General features: G+C 44.4%; 1 protein-coding gene across 1 annotated transcript in view; it reads left to right on the top strand.

Moving 5' to 3' along the window:
• Positions 1 to 16128, top strand: part of LOC126527489 (uncharacterized) — a 108682-nt gene that overhangs the window by 89111 nt on the left and 3443 nt on the right. Inside the window, exons 5-13 of the mRNA XM_055068772.1 lie at positions 665 to 765; positions 4769 to 4905; positions 5440 to 5537; positions 8227 to 8324; positions 9054 to 9181; positions 11623 to 11688; positions 12388 to 12494; positions 13357 to 13454; positions 14456 to 14630. Coding sequence (XP_054924747.1) covers positions 665 to 765; positions 4769 to 4905; positions 5440 to 5537; positions 8227 to 8324; positions 9054 to 9181; positions 11623 to 11688; positions 12388 to 12494; positions 13357 to 13454; positions 14456 to 14630 — 1008 coding nt within the window. The remainder of the gene's footprint in view (positions 1 to 664; positions 766 to 4768; positions 4906 to 5439; positions 5538 to 8226; positions 8325 to 9053; positions 9182 to 11622; positions 11689 to 12387; positions 12495 to 13356; positions 13455 to 14455; positions 14631 to 16128) is intronic.

Below are 16128 nucleotides of genomic sequence, written 5' to 3' on the forward strand. Positions count from 1 at the left end.
CTTGCTTAATAGCGTTTCTCTATTGGCCGGTAATGAAGCGCCGACCCCTTGTGATGGCCATTGGCGTGTTGACCAATGAGCATTGACCAATCGCAATCGTCATTTACGTAAGAGCGTTAATATAGCCCAAATGTGCATTTTTTTCGAATTAAGAACGTGTAAATTTAATCTGCAGCGTCTGCTCGCCTCGCAGAATCTCTCCTGAGGGCGTCCTAATTCTGAGGTTTCGCGCCTTGTGTCATGATATGGCTACGATGTTACCGAGAACACCTCTGGTAATGCCTTCAATGTTGGCGAGGGTGTCACTCTTTATGACGCAGAGATCTAAAAGCGGCAGGTGACAATGCCGTGCGCTACAGCTGTTGTACCTCGCAAGCTCGAACATGCTTCGCGCCCCCAAGATTCCTACATTGCAATAGTTCTGCGTATTTATTTTTCTAATTGATTAAATGAGAGCTTGTGAATACCTCCGTCAGTGAAGGTGCAAAAGTCAGCTGTTTGTCAGTGCACCCATTCCCAGTGAGTTTTGTTTTGGCGGTGACCTTTCGTAATTTGGTGTGCCAGAAGCGCGAGCAGGTTGGAAATCAGTATTTTTTCAAGTGAGTTCTTCTGTTATTTATGTCTGCAAAGCCTAAGTAATCTTCATGGCTGTCTGTTTGTGCAGGTCCCCCCAAACGCGACAATACAGGTGACTTGCTCTCAAGTCAAAGTGCAAAGCCCCACCTTCAACTGCTCTCACGACTACCTTATGATCAACAGTGCAAGGTGAGAAAAAAGGGCGTGGGACGTAGAACAATCGATCGATCAATCAATCAATCAATCAATCAATCAATCAATCAATCAATCAATCAATCAATCAATCAATCAATCAATCAATTGTTGTTGTTGTTCAAATAGGACAAATGGGTATTATCGGCGTGGGTGCTGCTACACCTTTCCCAACTACCTACATGACGTCATGACGTCAACTTCACCCTATGCGAATATAAGCGAGCTTAAATGAGCACTCGAAATGAGGTGAAACGGTGCTCCTGAAACGATAATTTGCGAGTGGTTGTTGTCATTGCTGGCATTTTTTACCATAAGGGCTACTGAGGCCGCACTGAACTAAGTATTTCAGGTTTGTGCCGGCACTTTTATGGTACCTGCACAAAACTGATATAGCCTCACCCTCGGAAGAATCACGAAGAAAGCTAACATGCCGTCCCTTGACCTAAAACAGGCCACATTATGACATTTACGTGAGGTGCACAGTGGCCGCGTACATGTTTACGTCGATTGCTCAGTCACACCTTCAAGTTCAGCTGCCGCGGGGGTGATTCCAACAAGATCCATCAAAATACAGCAAAAAGTTCACATTTATCATCAACAACTACTGAGCTGGTAGCCCTCCGTGTGTCTCTTGAGTTCATTCAGGAGAAACCTACTCATCCATGGTTAATCTTCTGTGATTACAAGGCAGCCTTTCTGAGTTTACTCTCAGCATTGCGCCGTTGATCACATGAGTAACTCATCGCAGAGACCAGACAAGTCCATCATCGAATAGTTGACGAAGGACACGATATAATATATCAATGGTTGCCTGTAGTCACTGTGCCATACATGGCAATGATCAAGTGGACGCAGCTGCCCGATAGGCTCATGACGGCGTCAACTGCGTTGCCATTCCTCTTTCGAGAGCCGACGAACCTTACATTGGTTCTGTGAAATTCTTTCGACTTCACAAGTGCACGCCTTCATACCCTGGACACCAGTCTACAGCTCCGTATTGCGTACGAACTTACACCACATGATTGCGCCCTTCTAGTCCGTATATGACTAGGAGTAGCATTTTCAAGTACGTACTCCTTCCTGATCGGAATGGCCAATAGCCCCCTTTGTGACTTGAGCGGGTGCAGCGGAACGATTGTGCACCTTCTTTGCGAGTGCCCTCAGTTCAACCTGCTAAAACAAGGCATCTTAGCCACGCTAGACCAGCTGGACAAGGGCCCACTAACGGACAACAACGTTCTTGGAAACTGGCTACACGAACATCAGCGCGAGCCGCTATGAAGGCACTGATGCGCTGTTTAAACGACACGAGACTTTGTGACAAATTGTGACTGTATAGTGTGACGTTCAATGTATTCGCGGGACGTTGACAGTGTGTAGCACTGTGTGACGCCTCCGCAGACTGCGTGACCGCGTCCACAGAAACAGTTCTGTATTGTGGATGCGTACTTTTTTTCTTTTTCTTTTCGTATTCTTTTTCTCTCATGTACCGCGTCACTTTTCCCCTACCCCAGTACAGGGTAGCCAACTGGAGATACCCACTGGTTAACCTCCCTGTCTTTTCTTTTGCCTTTCCATCTCCCTCTGAACCAAGTCTCACCGCGTAATAAAAAAAAATTTCAAGTTGTTTTAGCACATATACCGACTTTTGTTCTTGTATTGAATAAATCGGGAGTGTTCCGAAGGAAATGAAGGCGTGGACAAGAAAGAGTCAAGAAACGCTGGGGCACAAATGTCGCGCGCGTGTCCAAGGAAATGCACAACAACCGCATTAGTCGTCCCTCGGGGAAAACTGGAGTGCATTGCCGTGGGCCGCCGCTTAGAACGCTCGTAAAAGCTCTATTACCACATCAATGAACGAAGCGTGAACAACGGGTTGCTTTGGCGCGCCGCTCAAAGCACCTGTGACGGGCTTTTCAGGCCTTCATAGGCATCGCCGCCGGTCGAAGAACAGCTGAGGCTGAGAGAGAGAGAGAGATCTGTTGCATGGTTCGGATGCACAAATAAGGACCATTGTATATGTAAATAGCTTTCCCGCCGCGCTTCGCGATTCATAGGCGGCAATGAAAAAAAAAAAAAAAAAACATAGGAAACCGCAGCTGCACGCTTCATCGGTTAGCCTCGCTACACATGTGCGTGAAAATGCCGGTAGCCGCTGGAGCTGAAACGGGGCACTGAGACCGATATTATTTACACGCGATATACAGCAGCTTTGCTTCGTAATCGAGTGGCACGAGCCGCTTAGATGTGCGACCGTTCACGAGTCCCTTGAAAGACTGCGAGAGAGGAAAAATAAACATTCGTTGCTCGTTCCTGCTTCTGGGCTTATCGACGGTCACTTAAGTGAGATCGTGTTTGATTTTGTGGCAGCGTTGTTTGAACGTGATATTTTGTGTGGGTGTGTGTGGTCAAAAACCTTTCTCGGTGAGCTTGCATGCGGCAACGAGAGCCAGTGCGTCGGGCTTGTGCTGTAGGTATGAATAATCTTAAGAGTCGGGTGGTTCCGGTGGGCCAGTCCGATCGCTTATTCTTTTTACACTGCGAGCAACTGCACTATGTCACCACCTCGATCACGTTTGCTCAGTCATCTTTCAAGTGTTACACGCAAAAAATTAATGAAGCTCAAAATTGTGGTCAATTTCTGAAATAAAAAAAAATTAAATTGTGAGGTTTTACGTGCCAAAACCACTTTCTGATTATGAGGCACGCCGTAGTGGAGGACTCCGGAAATTTCGACCACCTGGGGTTCTTTGACGTGCACCTAAATCTAAGCACACGGGTGTTTTCGCATTTCACCCCCATCGAAATGCGGCCGCCGTGGCCGGGATTCGATCCCGCGACCTCGTGCTCAGCAGCCCAACACCATAGCCACTGAGCAACCACGGCGGGTTAATTTCTGAAATAGGAGAGCTACTTAAGCGTTAAAACCTGCGCTCAGTGAATCCTTGATCTGTGCTACGTTGTTAAATTTTAATGCTGTGCGTGATGCTCCACAAGGAACTTCCTATATGTGCGCCTACTGCGCTTCTAACGTTCTGTTTTGCTGAAGTTTGGCGCAACTATGTACTTAACGGTTACGACTGGCTATAAGTCGATACTTGGAACAGTAAAAACATTGAAAGGTTACTGAATGGTATCGGGCCGCGTATTTTTGTAGCTGTAACCCTTTTATGTAACCATTTTATGCATAACGATACGTCGTGTAATTTTTTTCTAGGTATCTGAAAAATCAGTCGTTAACGAGCATGCCGTTTACCACAGAAGACGACTGGTAATTTAGCCGTACAATGTGTTATCTTTCTCAATCTGTGTTCTTTTTTTTTACTTTCGCTGCAATAAATACATTCGTATTTAACTTTGCCTTTGACTTTATTGACATTTATACAATATACAGTTGTCCAGGTGAAGAGGGCTAAAGGTGACACACGTGGTCACCTGACTAGGCCCTAGACACCCTGCATTCACGCAGGCACAGTTTCGACATCGTGAGTTACGAAGTACCAACAAATTTTTACAGGAAGACTACGACAATTCACATACGGTAATATACATACACTGTACATTCAAATCAATCTAATTAAAAATTTATAATGACTACAAACATGTTCATTTGACAAAAAAAACGAAAAGTCCTCACTGGATCTCCTAAACAACAATAAAAAACATGTTCACTTAACAAACATGTTCACTTGACAAAAGAAAAAAAAACGAACAAAGGAAAAAAATCCCAAGTGGTTTATACACGATTCAAGAAAAATCTTTTTGCCTTGTTTCGGAAAGCAGGCAAAGAGGAGCAGGTTTTCATGATATCAATCAGAGCAGGATAAAGGGTTGACAGATGAGGAATTTGCCAATTTAATAGCAAATTCCTAATCTTTTAAACCTTTATCCTGATCTGATTTGACTTCCGCTTTCCCAGTGAACGCCTTCAAGATGGCGGAGCGACGTTCTTCGTGGAACCATGCAATGAATGCTCCCTCTTTCTTTTGGCGCGCAGGTTCTGCAACAACAACTTTCCCCAGGCACCGTTCACGTTCACGTCTGGCAATCCTGGATCCCAGGAGAGCATGATTGTGCTCAAGACGGCCAATCCGCAGCGCGCAGCTTACAGCTGCCAGCTCCAAGTGGTCAGGAGTAAGTGGAAGGGAGTTCTTACGATATCTTGAAGCAAAAAAAAAAAAAGAAAAAGAAAAGAAACTGTCGAGCAATTCTTAACGGGCGAGTCAGTGGCGTTGCATCCTAGCTCTGCTACGTTTCGTCCGCGAGTTTAATCGAAACAGTAGAGTTGTCAGAGTCGAATTCCATTCATCGTAGTTAAATAGTGTGGAAGTCGGCAAACGACAAACGACGGGCATATGTCGCGCTGTCTAATTGCACGGAATTCAGTCGTGACCCATCTGTGTTAAACGACGACGTACCCCCTGCAGCGTGCATTTTCATTTCCGACGTGCGTTACAGAATTGATTTGCTGAAACAAATTGCTGTTGTCTGTTTATACAAAAAGAAAGTAAGGCAATACAGAATGACGCAATATCCGTCTTGAAACCTTTTTGGTGACAAACGCCATGTGCTATCGGTTCGGAATGGTAGAACCGCCACGTACTGTATTTTCCTCGTGTTACGTGGGAGCCATCGGCCTAACTGAGTACGCTTGCTGCTCTCCCTCAGGGTATCCGAAGCAGGTCATTGACCTGATAAAGCACGTGGAGTATACGCTGGACGTGAGCGGAAAAGCTTACCGCCAGGAGACGGACTTTGTTATTCTGGTAAGTGTTGGCGGACACAGGCCTGCTAGCAGTCATCACGAGACGTGAATCTTTATTTAGTTTTTTTTTTTCAAAGAGTTTTCATAACGGTTACCCACAACGGTGTTTCATCATGCGATATCCCATATTTAAAAAAAACCCTTTCCATGATCAATAACGCAAGCCGTTTTTGACTCCATGATGAGGCAAGCTCTGACTAGCCGAGTTAAACAGAACTGTCAGGTTGTTGTAGTTATTATGTTCTTGTGACGCATCAGTTCGTTTCAACATTTCTCCTAGAGTAAAAGCGAGAATAGTCTCAGACACCGCTCGCAAGTCATGTTGCCGTTTCGGTGAATATTTCTACTGGGGACTGCAGTTGTACGCTTACATTTCGCGTGCAATGAGCTGCCTGAAAACTTATACAATATGTAAATACGTTTTCCCTTATGTAGACTGAGGAGTCTGCTTCTAGCACTGCATTTAATTTCAGCGAGAGTATGTCAAGGAAATTATATCCATCACGCGCATTCATTCGTAAGAGTGACAAGAGACTGTCCTTTCCTTTTCTTTTTATTCAAGTACACCAGGAAGAATAATAGAGATATGACATGGCGGAAGTAAGTTACGATGTACCTAAAACTGAATATTGAAGGGTGTATGTGAGAGAAGATCGAAACGCTGATGTTGACACCAGTGAAGCCTTGTTTAATCACAGCACAGTAAACGTGAATTGCGATACTTAAAGGGGCTGTCTACCGCTCGGAACATGGCTTCGGATTGTGGTAGTAATGAGAAGATTGTGTGTCATATTGACTGCAACGAGTACGCACGCTTGTATCCAATAAACCAGAGAATATATATTTAATTTGGCTCCGAAAGCGGTGCAAGAATGACATGCGGCGCCGTTCAACGGTGAAATAGTGGAACCGATCCGTGTACGCTCAAGCAAGAAAACGGCGCACGGGAGAGGTATTTTGCGTGGATACAATATAGTATTGCCTAAAATTGTATTTTACACTTTTCTGCTAACGTTTTTATGCGTGAGAGCTAGCGCGCGTTGAAAAAGTGGCGCCGCCTTGTGCAATAGAATGGAGTCACGGTGAACTGAGTGGAAACACTTCTATGGCTCTGTAGTTGATAATAACGTCACAAGATGCCGCCACCATTGCTTTTGCTGGTGCTTTATACACATTTTTTTTATTTCGGTGTGCTCTTGGGCTGAGTACATGTCGGTGCAGGAACTCGCAGTGTAACCGAAGCACGAAAAGAACAGAAGGTTGTGTTTGTCTCAATACTGAGTTATTTAACAGTGAAGACAGCTTGCGGTTTGACACTCTCGCATGAACTGTCTCGTGCAATGAGCCAATAAAATGTTCGTAAAGCGACCTGAATTGAACAGGTGAGGACGATAGCGTTTTGTCAAAAGAGTTATCTTAGTGCTTCAAACCTGAGCAAACTCTTTCTGAGTCGTTATCCGGAACACTGAAATCAGGCTTCCCCAATCAAAGAAGCCGGCCTGTGAGCACGATGAAGCTGTTGGGCATGTGGCCTATAAATAATCTAATCTAAAAAAATTTTTTAAAAATGTGTCTGGTTTTCTAAAAGAGCTTTTTTAAAGAAAACAGTCATATTGCCCACTAGTATTAGGATAGAAAACGAATCTAGCCTTTTTCTCCGGTTAGGCGAACGTCCTCCATTGCTTCTATTGCGATTTCTTCTTTTGAAGCAATGATATCTTTTTTTTATTATTTTTCGTGGTTGCGACATTTTATATTTTGTGTATTTGCAGATATTTTACGGTAAGCTTATTTCTCTCTTGCGGCATACTGTGTTATGAGTGCTTTTGGTATTCTGCTTTGCCTTGTTCTGTACAGCGCTTTAAAGTTTTATGTTAGTGCACTACGTCTCTTTGATTGCTTGCGAAATCGTGCGATACACATTGCAAAAGGATGGATAGGGGGGCTAGTTGGTAACGTATATTAATAAAAACTTAGAGCGCTAAAAACACGATAGACGTAGAGAAGGAAACACTCGCTTCTTTCTCTACGTCTTTCGTTTTTTTTAGCGCTCTAAGTTTTTATTAACGTACGATATATTTGTAGCTCTCCCAAGTGACAAACACTAGTTGCCATTGTTTCCTGTTCCAAAATATTTCTTTTTATATTCAGTCAGGGCAATACTACTACTACTACTGCTACTACTACTACTACTACTACTACTACTACTACTACTACTACTACTACTGCTACTACTACTACTACTTACTACTACTTACTACTTACTACTACTACTACTACTAATAATAATAATAATAATACTAATAATAATAATAATAATATACCTCAGTACCCACGAAGCCGAGAGTCGTACTCCAAGAGCGAGGAAACATGGCTGACAGGGTACGGGCGCCGGTGAACTCTCTCGCATCTCCTTTTCAGGATGTAGTACGAGCTCGGCCGTCTTGCCTGAGTTAGCACACTGCCCAAAATATTGCGCATCTAACTCTTCAGCACGAGAGCTGAAAGCCGCACTCGGCGACCAGTAAAGCTCGTCGCATGTCGCCTCGACACTAATCATGACGACAATTAGCACACCGCGTAAAAAAAAAAACGAGTTTGAAGATTACGTTCAGCCGTTGCCCTAAAACACTAGAAACCGATTTCTGTTTCGGTACGCATGTTGACTTTGTTGCGTGCTTGGCTTCTAGGCTCCCAAGAAATCCTTCGTGGTCATGACCTGTCCCGTGTTTGAAGTGAGCGACTACTGGCCGTGCAAACAGAGCTACGTTACAGTCGAGCTTCAAAAGTAAGTACGCCAGAGTTGCGCCAGTCGCTACGCACAAGGTCCCGCGTTCGGGGGTCAGTACCTGTGGAACTGTAGCGTTCAGCTTTCAGAGGACACGTTCCACATTTTCAGGTTTTAATTAGGGGTGTAGCGTAGCAGGACCTTGCTGAGACGTTTGCGTTGAGTGACGAATGCTGGACGGCCATTCGATGGCTTGCCACAGCCGTTGCTTTCTTCAGAACAATCGTGCTTTGTGACCGTCTTGTGCATGCCCGGAACCATTTCGTTCCTTCATTCTCACGCGACGTATGTCCTTCCAATTATCGCACCCGGAAACAGGCACATATTTCACGTTGACGACAGTGTTGCAAACTAATGAAAACTGTTCGAAAGTGTGTTGCTATGTTCAGAAAGTAAAAAAGAAACTCCTTTCCTATATTTATTCACCTAATAATAAAGTCAAGAAAGAAAGAAAGAAAGAAAGAAAGAAAGAAAGAAAGAAAGAAAGAAAGAAAGATCTTAGAGTTACACATGGTCACGTGATTTCTATAGACTGGACTCTGCGTCTGTGCTGCTTCTGGCGAACACAGGCTTAACGGCGGCCCTGTGGTCAAAGTGTACTGCGGGATTGGCTCGTTTCGCGAAATGGAAGCAAGAGGCACAGAGCAGACGACACTAACCTTTTATTCGGCCGTTGTTTTCTTTCGTGAAATTTTCTATTATGTTTGCTCATCCGGGCGCTCTGCGCAGGTACTGCCACTTCCCCACGGCTCACAAAGTGGAAATTGAGATTCCCCCAACAGGCACGGCGTCCATTGCGGTCAAGCTGGCCTCGTCACCCAACGATCGGGTGCAGTGCGTCCTGCACAGGATAGCAGGTGAGCTCCCACGTCTGTGCTGGCTGGCAGCGTAAAAACTGATTTTCGCTCTACATTATTGTAGAATCAAATACTCTACTCGACGCAGTTGATTGTCGTTGAACGCAGTCCTTCAAAGTTATAGAGATTTTAGAGTTTTAGCCTGTCGATAAACATGTCACACATTACGGAATACCGGAACACCGAATAGAGAGACGTGTGATGATGATGATGATGATGATGATGATGATGATGATGATGATGATGATGATTATGATTTAGTTGCACCTCCTTTGATACGGGGCGAGGACAAATAGTCACTTAGCTTGCTTGATTTAACCAGGTATGCTATACAAGTGTTTTAGCTAACATTTTTGTATACATCTCCTTAATCTTTTTTTTTTTCCTTCAACATAATATACCTTGTACCGCTAGCTATAACTGTAAGAGATCCGGTCGTATCAATATCCTCCGTGCCTCTTTTCCACCAGTACTCTAAACGTCTTTCCATTATCTCGACTGCTCACCGGCTGACGCTTCCCACCAATGTTGCTCAGCAACGTTGGTGACGCCACCTAATGACGCTAATTTGCACTAGTGCGCACAGAGCTCTGCTTGCAGCGACAATGTTATACCTACCTGCAGGCACAAATTCCTATGCAGCAACAATAAATAAATAAATAAATAAATAAATAAATAAATAAATAAATAAATCTCGCTATTTCTTTCCTCCGTAAAGACGAAAACAGGGACTAAACAACTTGTTTTCTCGCCGAAGTGGGTTTCTTGTTCTTTCCTCTTCTGTGAGAACAATGGCGCAAAACAAGAACGTTTCTAACTGATTCAATAGGTACCGCAATATGGCGCTGCCAATGCCACTGTTTGCCGTTGATGTCTCCGGCATTCTGGTATTCCGTAAACTGCAATATGTTTACGGACTCGCTAAAATTCCTCAAACCACCCACTTCGGGTAGTAAATGTTGGCGATGTTCCACTTCCTCCTTGTTTGCTTCGAGTGCCTCTTATTTTTTGACATAATTCCTTTGTATTTCGGTTTCCTTTTAAAATATTTACTCGCGCCTCAACTGATTCGATTATTACAGCCTTCTTGCTTGCCTACAATGGTTCGGTAATATGCTGGCGAATTACATTGCATTCTTTACTTGCTTCTTTCTTAATTATCGTTTTTCTTCCTTTCTTATAGATTACTCTTTACATTAGTGACTAAATGATGTAGTTTGTTATTCGGGTGTCCCCTTCTGCAATACCCCCTTATGGCTGAAGTGAATGAATGAATGAATGAATTACAATGATAAATTTACTCCTTTCTGTGAAATGACAGATCTGCAGAAACTCGCGCATTAAGGTTTCTTGTTTTGCAGACCAAGCGGAATGGGTGCGCTTGTAGTTGCATTGAAAACTATTTATGACGCGTTGCCGCCTTCTGCTGAAGCTGTCTGTTGTTGTGCCCTGTGAGGTTTTACTTAAAAGGGGAGAATTGAAAATGGCGAGCAAAAGTGACAAAATATGTTACCGACGCTGTTATTTTACCCGTGTGGGGGCTTAACGCGCTCTAGCAGGCAAATAGACGGAATGACCATTGCTTCAAGTTTAGAAAGCTTCATTATAGCTCTGTAAGAGAGGGAAGAGTTCTTGCTGCTGGGTGACAGCATAGGGGAGGTTGAAGCACGACGTAATGCTCCTATAATACACTCACGGATGTCCCGTAATGCGATGTCGTCAACGAGGCCGTGCTTGTACTTGCCATAGCTTACTCAGTGGTTAATCGTGGCCTTTTATTTCTGCTGCCACAGTACGTGCAAAACGTGTCCATCAAGTAGAACCGAGAACGTCAGCGGAAATATCAAAGAAAGAGACAATGAAGGGAAAAAAACAACTGTAAAAGCAGAGAGTGTAGATAAGGAGTATGGTTCATTGACCACGAAGAACCAAGGCGACTGCGAATTTCGACGACTGCAGTGGCGCAACAGATGAGGCCTCTGTAACGTAGACGTAAAGCCGTACTCGGTACAGCGTCTCCGAGCAGAGAGTTTCTTGATCGATATGGCGTTTGTTGTTGCAAGTACTTCTCGTGTGAGCAAGCACAGCCCATTTCAATCGTATGACAAGCAAAACAACGTGCTAGTGCGTTTCACCCCTGCGGGACATTTTCTAAATTTTTTTTTTCATTATTACTTCGCTTCCACGCTCATCGTCGAGCGTCAGCTGCCTTCCTGCGCCCGTAGCTGCTTTGAATAAGCGGTTACGTGCAAAAGTTCAGGGTTAAGTAGAAGCTCAGCACAAACCAGAAGGCAAGGGCCGCGCGTTTACAGGCAACTTTCTTACATGTCTTACGGCCTCACTGATTACCTTTTTATATACAAAGAGAGAGAGAGAAAGAGAAAGAGAAGGTATTCTGGCGGGATCAGTACGTCGCTTTCTCACTGTTCGCTTTCCACCAGGGAAGAAGACTGCTTGCGTCGAATCACCCAACACACCGACTTACGTGGGAGCTCCGGAGCAGAAAGGTGATTTACTTTTCTCTTTCTGTTCAGGCTTTGAGTGGAGGAAAATCAGTGCCGACTGCTAATGTCCTCAATGCTAGCGTTACCTTAGTAACTGTCGCTGGCTGCGTCTCTGCCTCAAAATTTCCTATCGCTTGTTGTATTGACGCAGCATGAATGCTCCATCGGCCGTGCTTGTCAGGGACAGAGGCAGTAGAACGGTTCATACAATGTGCGTGTTCGCATAGCTGCGGTATTGTTTCCGAAAGTTGACAGAAATCGCGTGATTGGCAGCACATTTTGCATTACGTCGCTTCTTTAAGTAATGAATGAGAGAGGTACACCAGTATACTCCGATTACGAATCACTTTATTCATTTTGTTACTTTAAATTTATGCGTGCAGTTCAACGAAACATCTGCCTTCAGGCATAGACGTAAGCCACATAATTCCAGGTGCCGAACAGCGTTTCGGATTTTCGCGCTTTTAATTTCAGGGCATGTTTACCACTGCTTCAGTCTAAAATTTAAAATAGATCACTGTCAAGAGAAGTTGTCACCTCCGAGCGGTATGGTCTACCCGGCTCACGTGAAATCATTCCATAATAATAGAAAGTAAGAAAAGCAAGATGCATAACGCAACTTTCTTATATTCGCCATTCGGTAGCCAATAGCCTTCTGTATACGCATTTTTTATTTTAATCGTTTTTTTTTTGTGATTTCAGCTCAAATCTGCATCAACATGGTGGCCAGTCCCATAGTTAAGATCGTCTCACCGTTCAGAGATGAAATGGAGACCGAGATGGACATGACCGTCCGGTACGAAGTCATGGTGAGCAGAGAAACGCGTCGGACGATGATATCGAAACGTTGAAGTAGACACGATAAAGATTAAGTTAGCGTCAATCATAAGCGGAACTTCATAATCAAGTTTCCACATTATTAGCGAAAAGTAGAACTGTATAGCGATTGTTCTCCGCAATGTGATGTAGTTTTCCTAAGTTCATTCCGTACGTTTATTACGAGGAACATCGCAGCGCCCTCTTTCATGGAAAGTAAAAGCTGCTATTTTCAGCGTCTCCGCATTTCAATTTGTACATCAATTCGGCTTCCCTCTGTCATCTGCTAGTCTCCGGGCTAGCTGAAATAGTAGAATAGCTGGTACGGAAAGGCGTTGGTCCCAGGCCAGACCACCGGATCAGTATGCGAATTTTTCTTCAACCATGAAGCTTTCACTCTGGGAAACCGGTACGATGTACCCTGTGTAGTTTCTTGCTAATGTCGGGTGGACGACAAGATTTCCCTTCCTGCGTTCTCTTGTTTGATTTAACGAACGCATCGCAGAAGCGTTTCCCTTTTATTTTAAAAATACTCCTTTACCTCCGGACAGTATAATTAGACACGCCGTGCCATCAATGTCCTCCAAAACATAGAGCACGACTTCACAGGGCGAAGGATGCTGCTATACGAGCACGCCTTCTGCGGTTGCGGGAACTTCTCTCCAGAAAATTTGTCAAAGGCTCTCTTTGACCGCACTGGGTGGTGAACCTCACATGAAACACAGAGGGCATCGCTAAACCGTAGCGTGGATGTGGCAGATGTGCGCGCCCACTCTCTTTGTATCTTCTAGTTATGTCGCAGTCGTAAACTGTCGCACTCCACCCCATGAATGAATCACCCACCTCTTCCCGCAGAGCGTACCACACATGGTCCATTACCTGTGGTGCAACGACTTCAGACTGGACACCGACTGTTCCAAGGAGAGGCTGCACTGGTTCAACTACAACGACAGGTAAGATTCCAGCGACGCAACCCGCAGTACGAGACAAATTATACTATTTAGTGCTCGCGTGACTAACTCTCGTCACTGACGTCAACACGACTAACAGCACACCTGGTGACCCAGTCGCAATGGTCGGCCCGGGACATGTTTCTACCAGTGACCACCGAATATATATATATGGGACATCAGATATTTTTGGACTTCGCTTCTACCGAAATGCATGCACACCTTACGGTCATTAAAACTTCTCTTTTGCGCTGTCAATAATCTTAACCACTGAGTCGTGAGGCCACGTACCGTCATGATCATTACAATGATTTGTTTATTTGCCTTCCGTATACTTACCACAATCGAACGCTTATGGAGAGTAGCAAATGCAAGGGAATATGCTTCTACGTAATAGTTCAGTGTTCCACACCACGCATGCGCTGCGGAGTCATCTAAGCGCGAAGTATGCTGGTTGCAAGTTCGCCGCCATTGCAGCTCCCCTGCATCGTACGCAGCTGCTAAGAAAACAGCTGGATATAACCTAATGCTGCGCTACGATTACTGCATTTTTAGAAAAAGAATCTAGAATAAGCTTTCTGTTGTGTACGCACGGAGACACTCTACCTAAAGCTTGTTCTGTATACTTGCGGCGTATTTGAGCGCGCTTAGTGAGACCTAGTAAAGTAGATTACACTTCTAATGCAGTGACGGAAGAGTCATGAATCTCGGCAAGTACAGAGGGGTCCACTGTTAAAGGGAACACTTGAGCGCAGAGCTTGTCTGGATTTTGCTCGCTCGCAAGTGTACAATGACCTAGATTTCAAATCAAATCAAGTTTACTCATTACAAAAAAGGAAACGGTTACATAACTTGTAGTTGCTAACTCTGGCTCCTTTCGATACGCGAGTGCGATGCACCGGCATTGCTTCCGCAGCCACTTGCAGCTATGGCGCCAGCAATGGAGAGAAGGCGCTCGCATGAGTGTTCCCGTTAACAGCGGACCACACTGTACATCTTCGCAGGTTGTGCGGTCACTCGCGGCCACGTGATTTCACCTACTCTTACGGGTCTGTGAACGAGAAGGCCACGTACAGCCTGACGTACAAAAAGCAACGCGGCGTCCGCCAGGGGCACTTCTCGTGCTTCCTCTACCGGGAGCCCCAGTCCAAAGGTGAGGCTCACGCAGGACTCGCTTCGGTTCGGTTCGTTTCACCTCAGAATCAAAATCAAATTTTATTGCTACATACGAAGTTATTACAACATGTAACGTACAGGAGGCGGGCCCGGAGTCGGAGACTGAATTGGGACCTCCTATACATTATATATATACGAAAGCAAAAGTGAACTTGGTTAACGCAGCGACAGTAAGAAGTACCACTGTAAAAACAATTTAGAAAGGCAGTAATTATAAAAACAGTAGGACACGAACTAAATCAATTAAGCAACATATGGAAACATGAACGAATTGAACAGAAAATGGGCTAACGTACAGAAATAGCTATAGTACTTCTTCCGAACGCTAAAATGTCCGCGAGACCCAGAACTATAAAGGTTAATGACTATCCTTGACATGCAGTGGTTCCTGGATCGACGTAATATGCAGATTGCTTTCGCACGATTATGTTTCCTTCTTTATCATCCGCGGTTGACGGCCGTCCGACTATGGCGATAAGGCGGGCCTGGAGCGCCGTTCCCGCCACTACAATGAAGCGTGGTGGCATCGGAATATAACCATCGCATGATTCCGGCACACAGTCAGCATTGCATAGTGCAACAAAGGCACAAAGTTACAGCACTTCAGGCACTACCTCAAAAAAAGAAAGAAAGGGTAAACGTGGCAAAAAAAACTAAAAGTCAATCTGTGTAGAAAATTTGCACAGAGAAAACACCCATGAAACGTACGCGCGTGCACGTAATTATGCAAAGCTTGAATAACCTTCTTATCGACGTGGATGATATTTTTAAATTTCCGAATGAGTGGCCACCTATTCATTGTCGGTATTAATGTTCGCTTTGTAATTGTGTAGTACGGCATGGAATTCTCAGTGCCAAGGCAGCTTCGATACGATCAGTGTTGATAGGATATATCTACAACCCTGCATTCAGATTTTATATTTTATTGATTGGTCGTTTGCGAACAGCGAAGTGCGTAAAGGTTAAGCGACTCGGGTGAGAAAATTGGCGAGGGCTCAAGAAGTAACGGGATCAAGCGCCGAGATAATTTATCTCAATTTATCTATTATATTTTTAATAAAATGAAGCTACGCGAAATATTTGTATGACGGCTTCTGTGGCCGGTGGCAAGTTCCTGTTTGTTCCTTTTTGTTTTATCTCTATTATACATGTCTAAAAAAGAAGTCTGTGCGAAATATTTTTACGATAACTTTATTTATGTAGTCCGACTGCGGTTTCTGTGTCAGTCAGTATGACTTTTTTCTTTATTTCCTTTATTCTTTAAAGCGCGTTTTGCAAACCGCGCGATTCAGGCCAATCACAATGAAGCTGCCCTGAGTATGATGTGGCCAGGTTCCCACTCAAGCTGCAACCTGCAACTTTTTCGTCTGGTCGTCCTCGCAACTTTGTTGCAGAGTAAATTCAATTAAATTCAGAAAGAAAAGGGGGTTTTCTTTTTTCTAAACTTAAGAAAACCGCAGCGCATTCAGAACTGTTTATATGCATACTGGATGCTCTCACG

This window comes from Dermacentor andersoni, chromosome 9 (genome assembly GCF_023375885.2).
Source record: "Dermacentor andersoni chromosome 9, qqDerAnde1_hic_scaffold, whole genome shotgun sequence".
NCBI lineage: Eukaryota > Metazoa > Arthropoda > Arachnida > Ixodida > Ixodidae > Dermacentor > Dermacentor andersoni.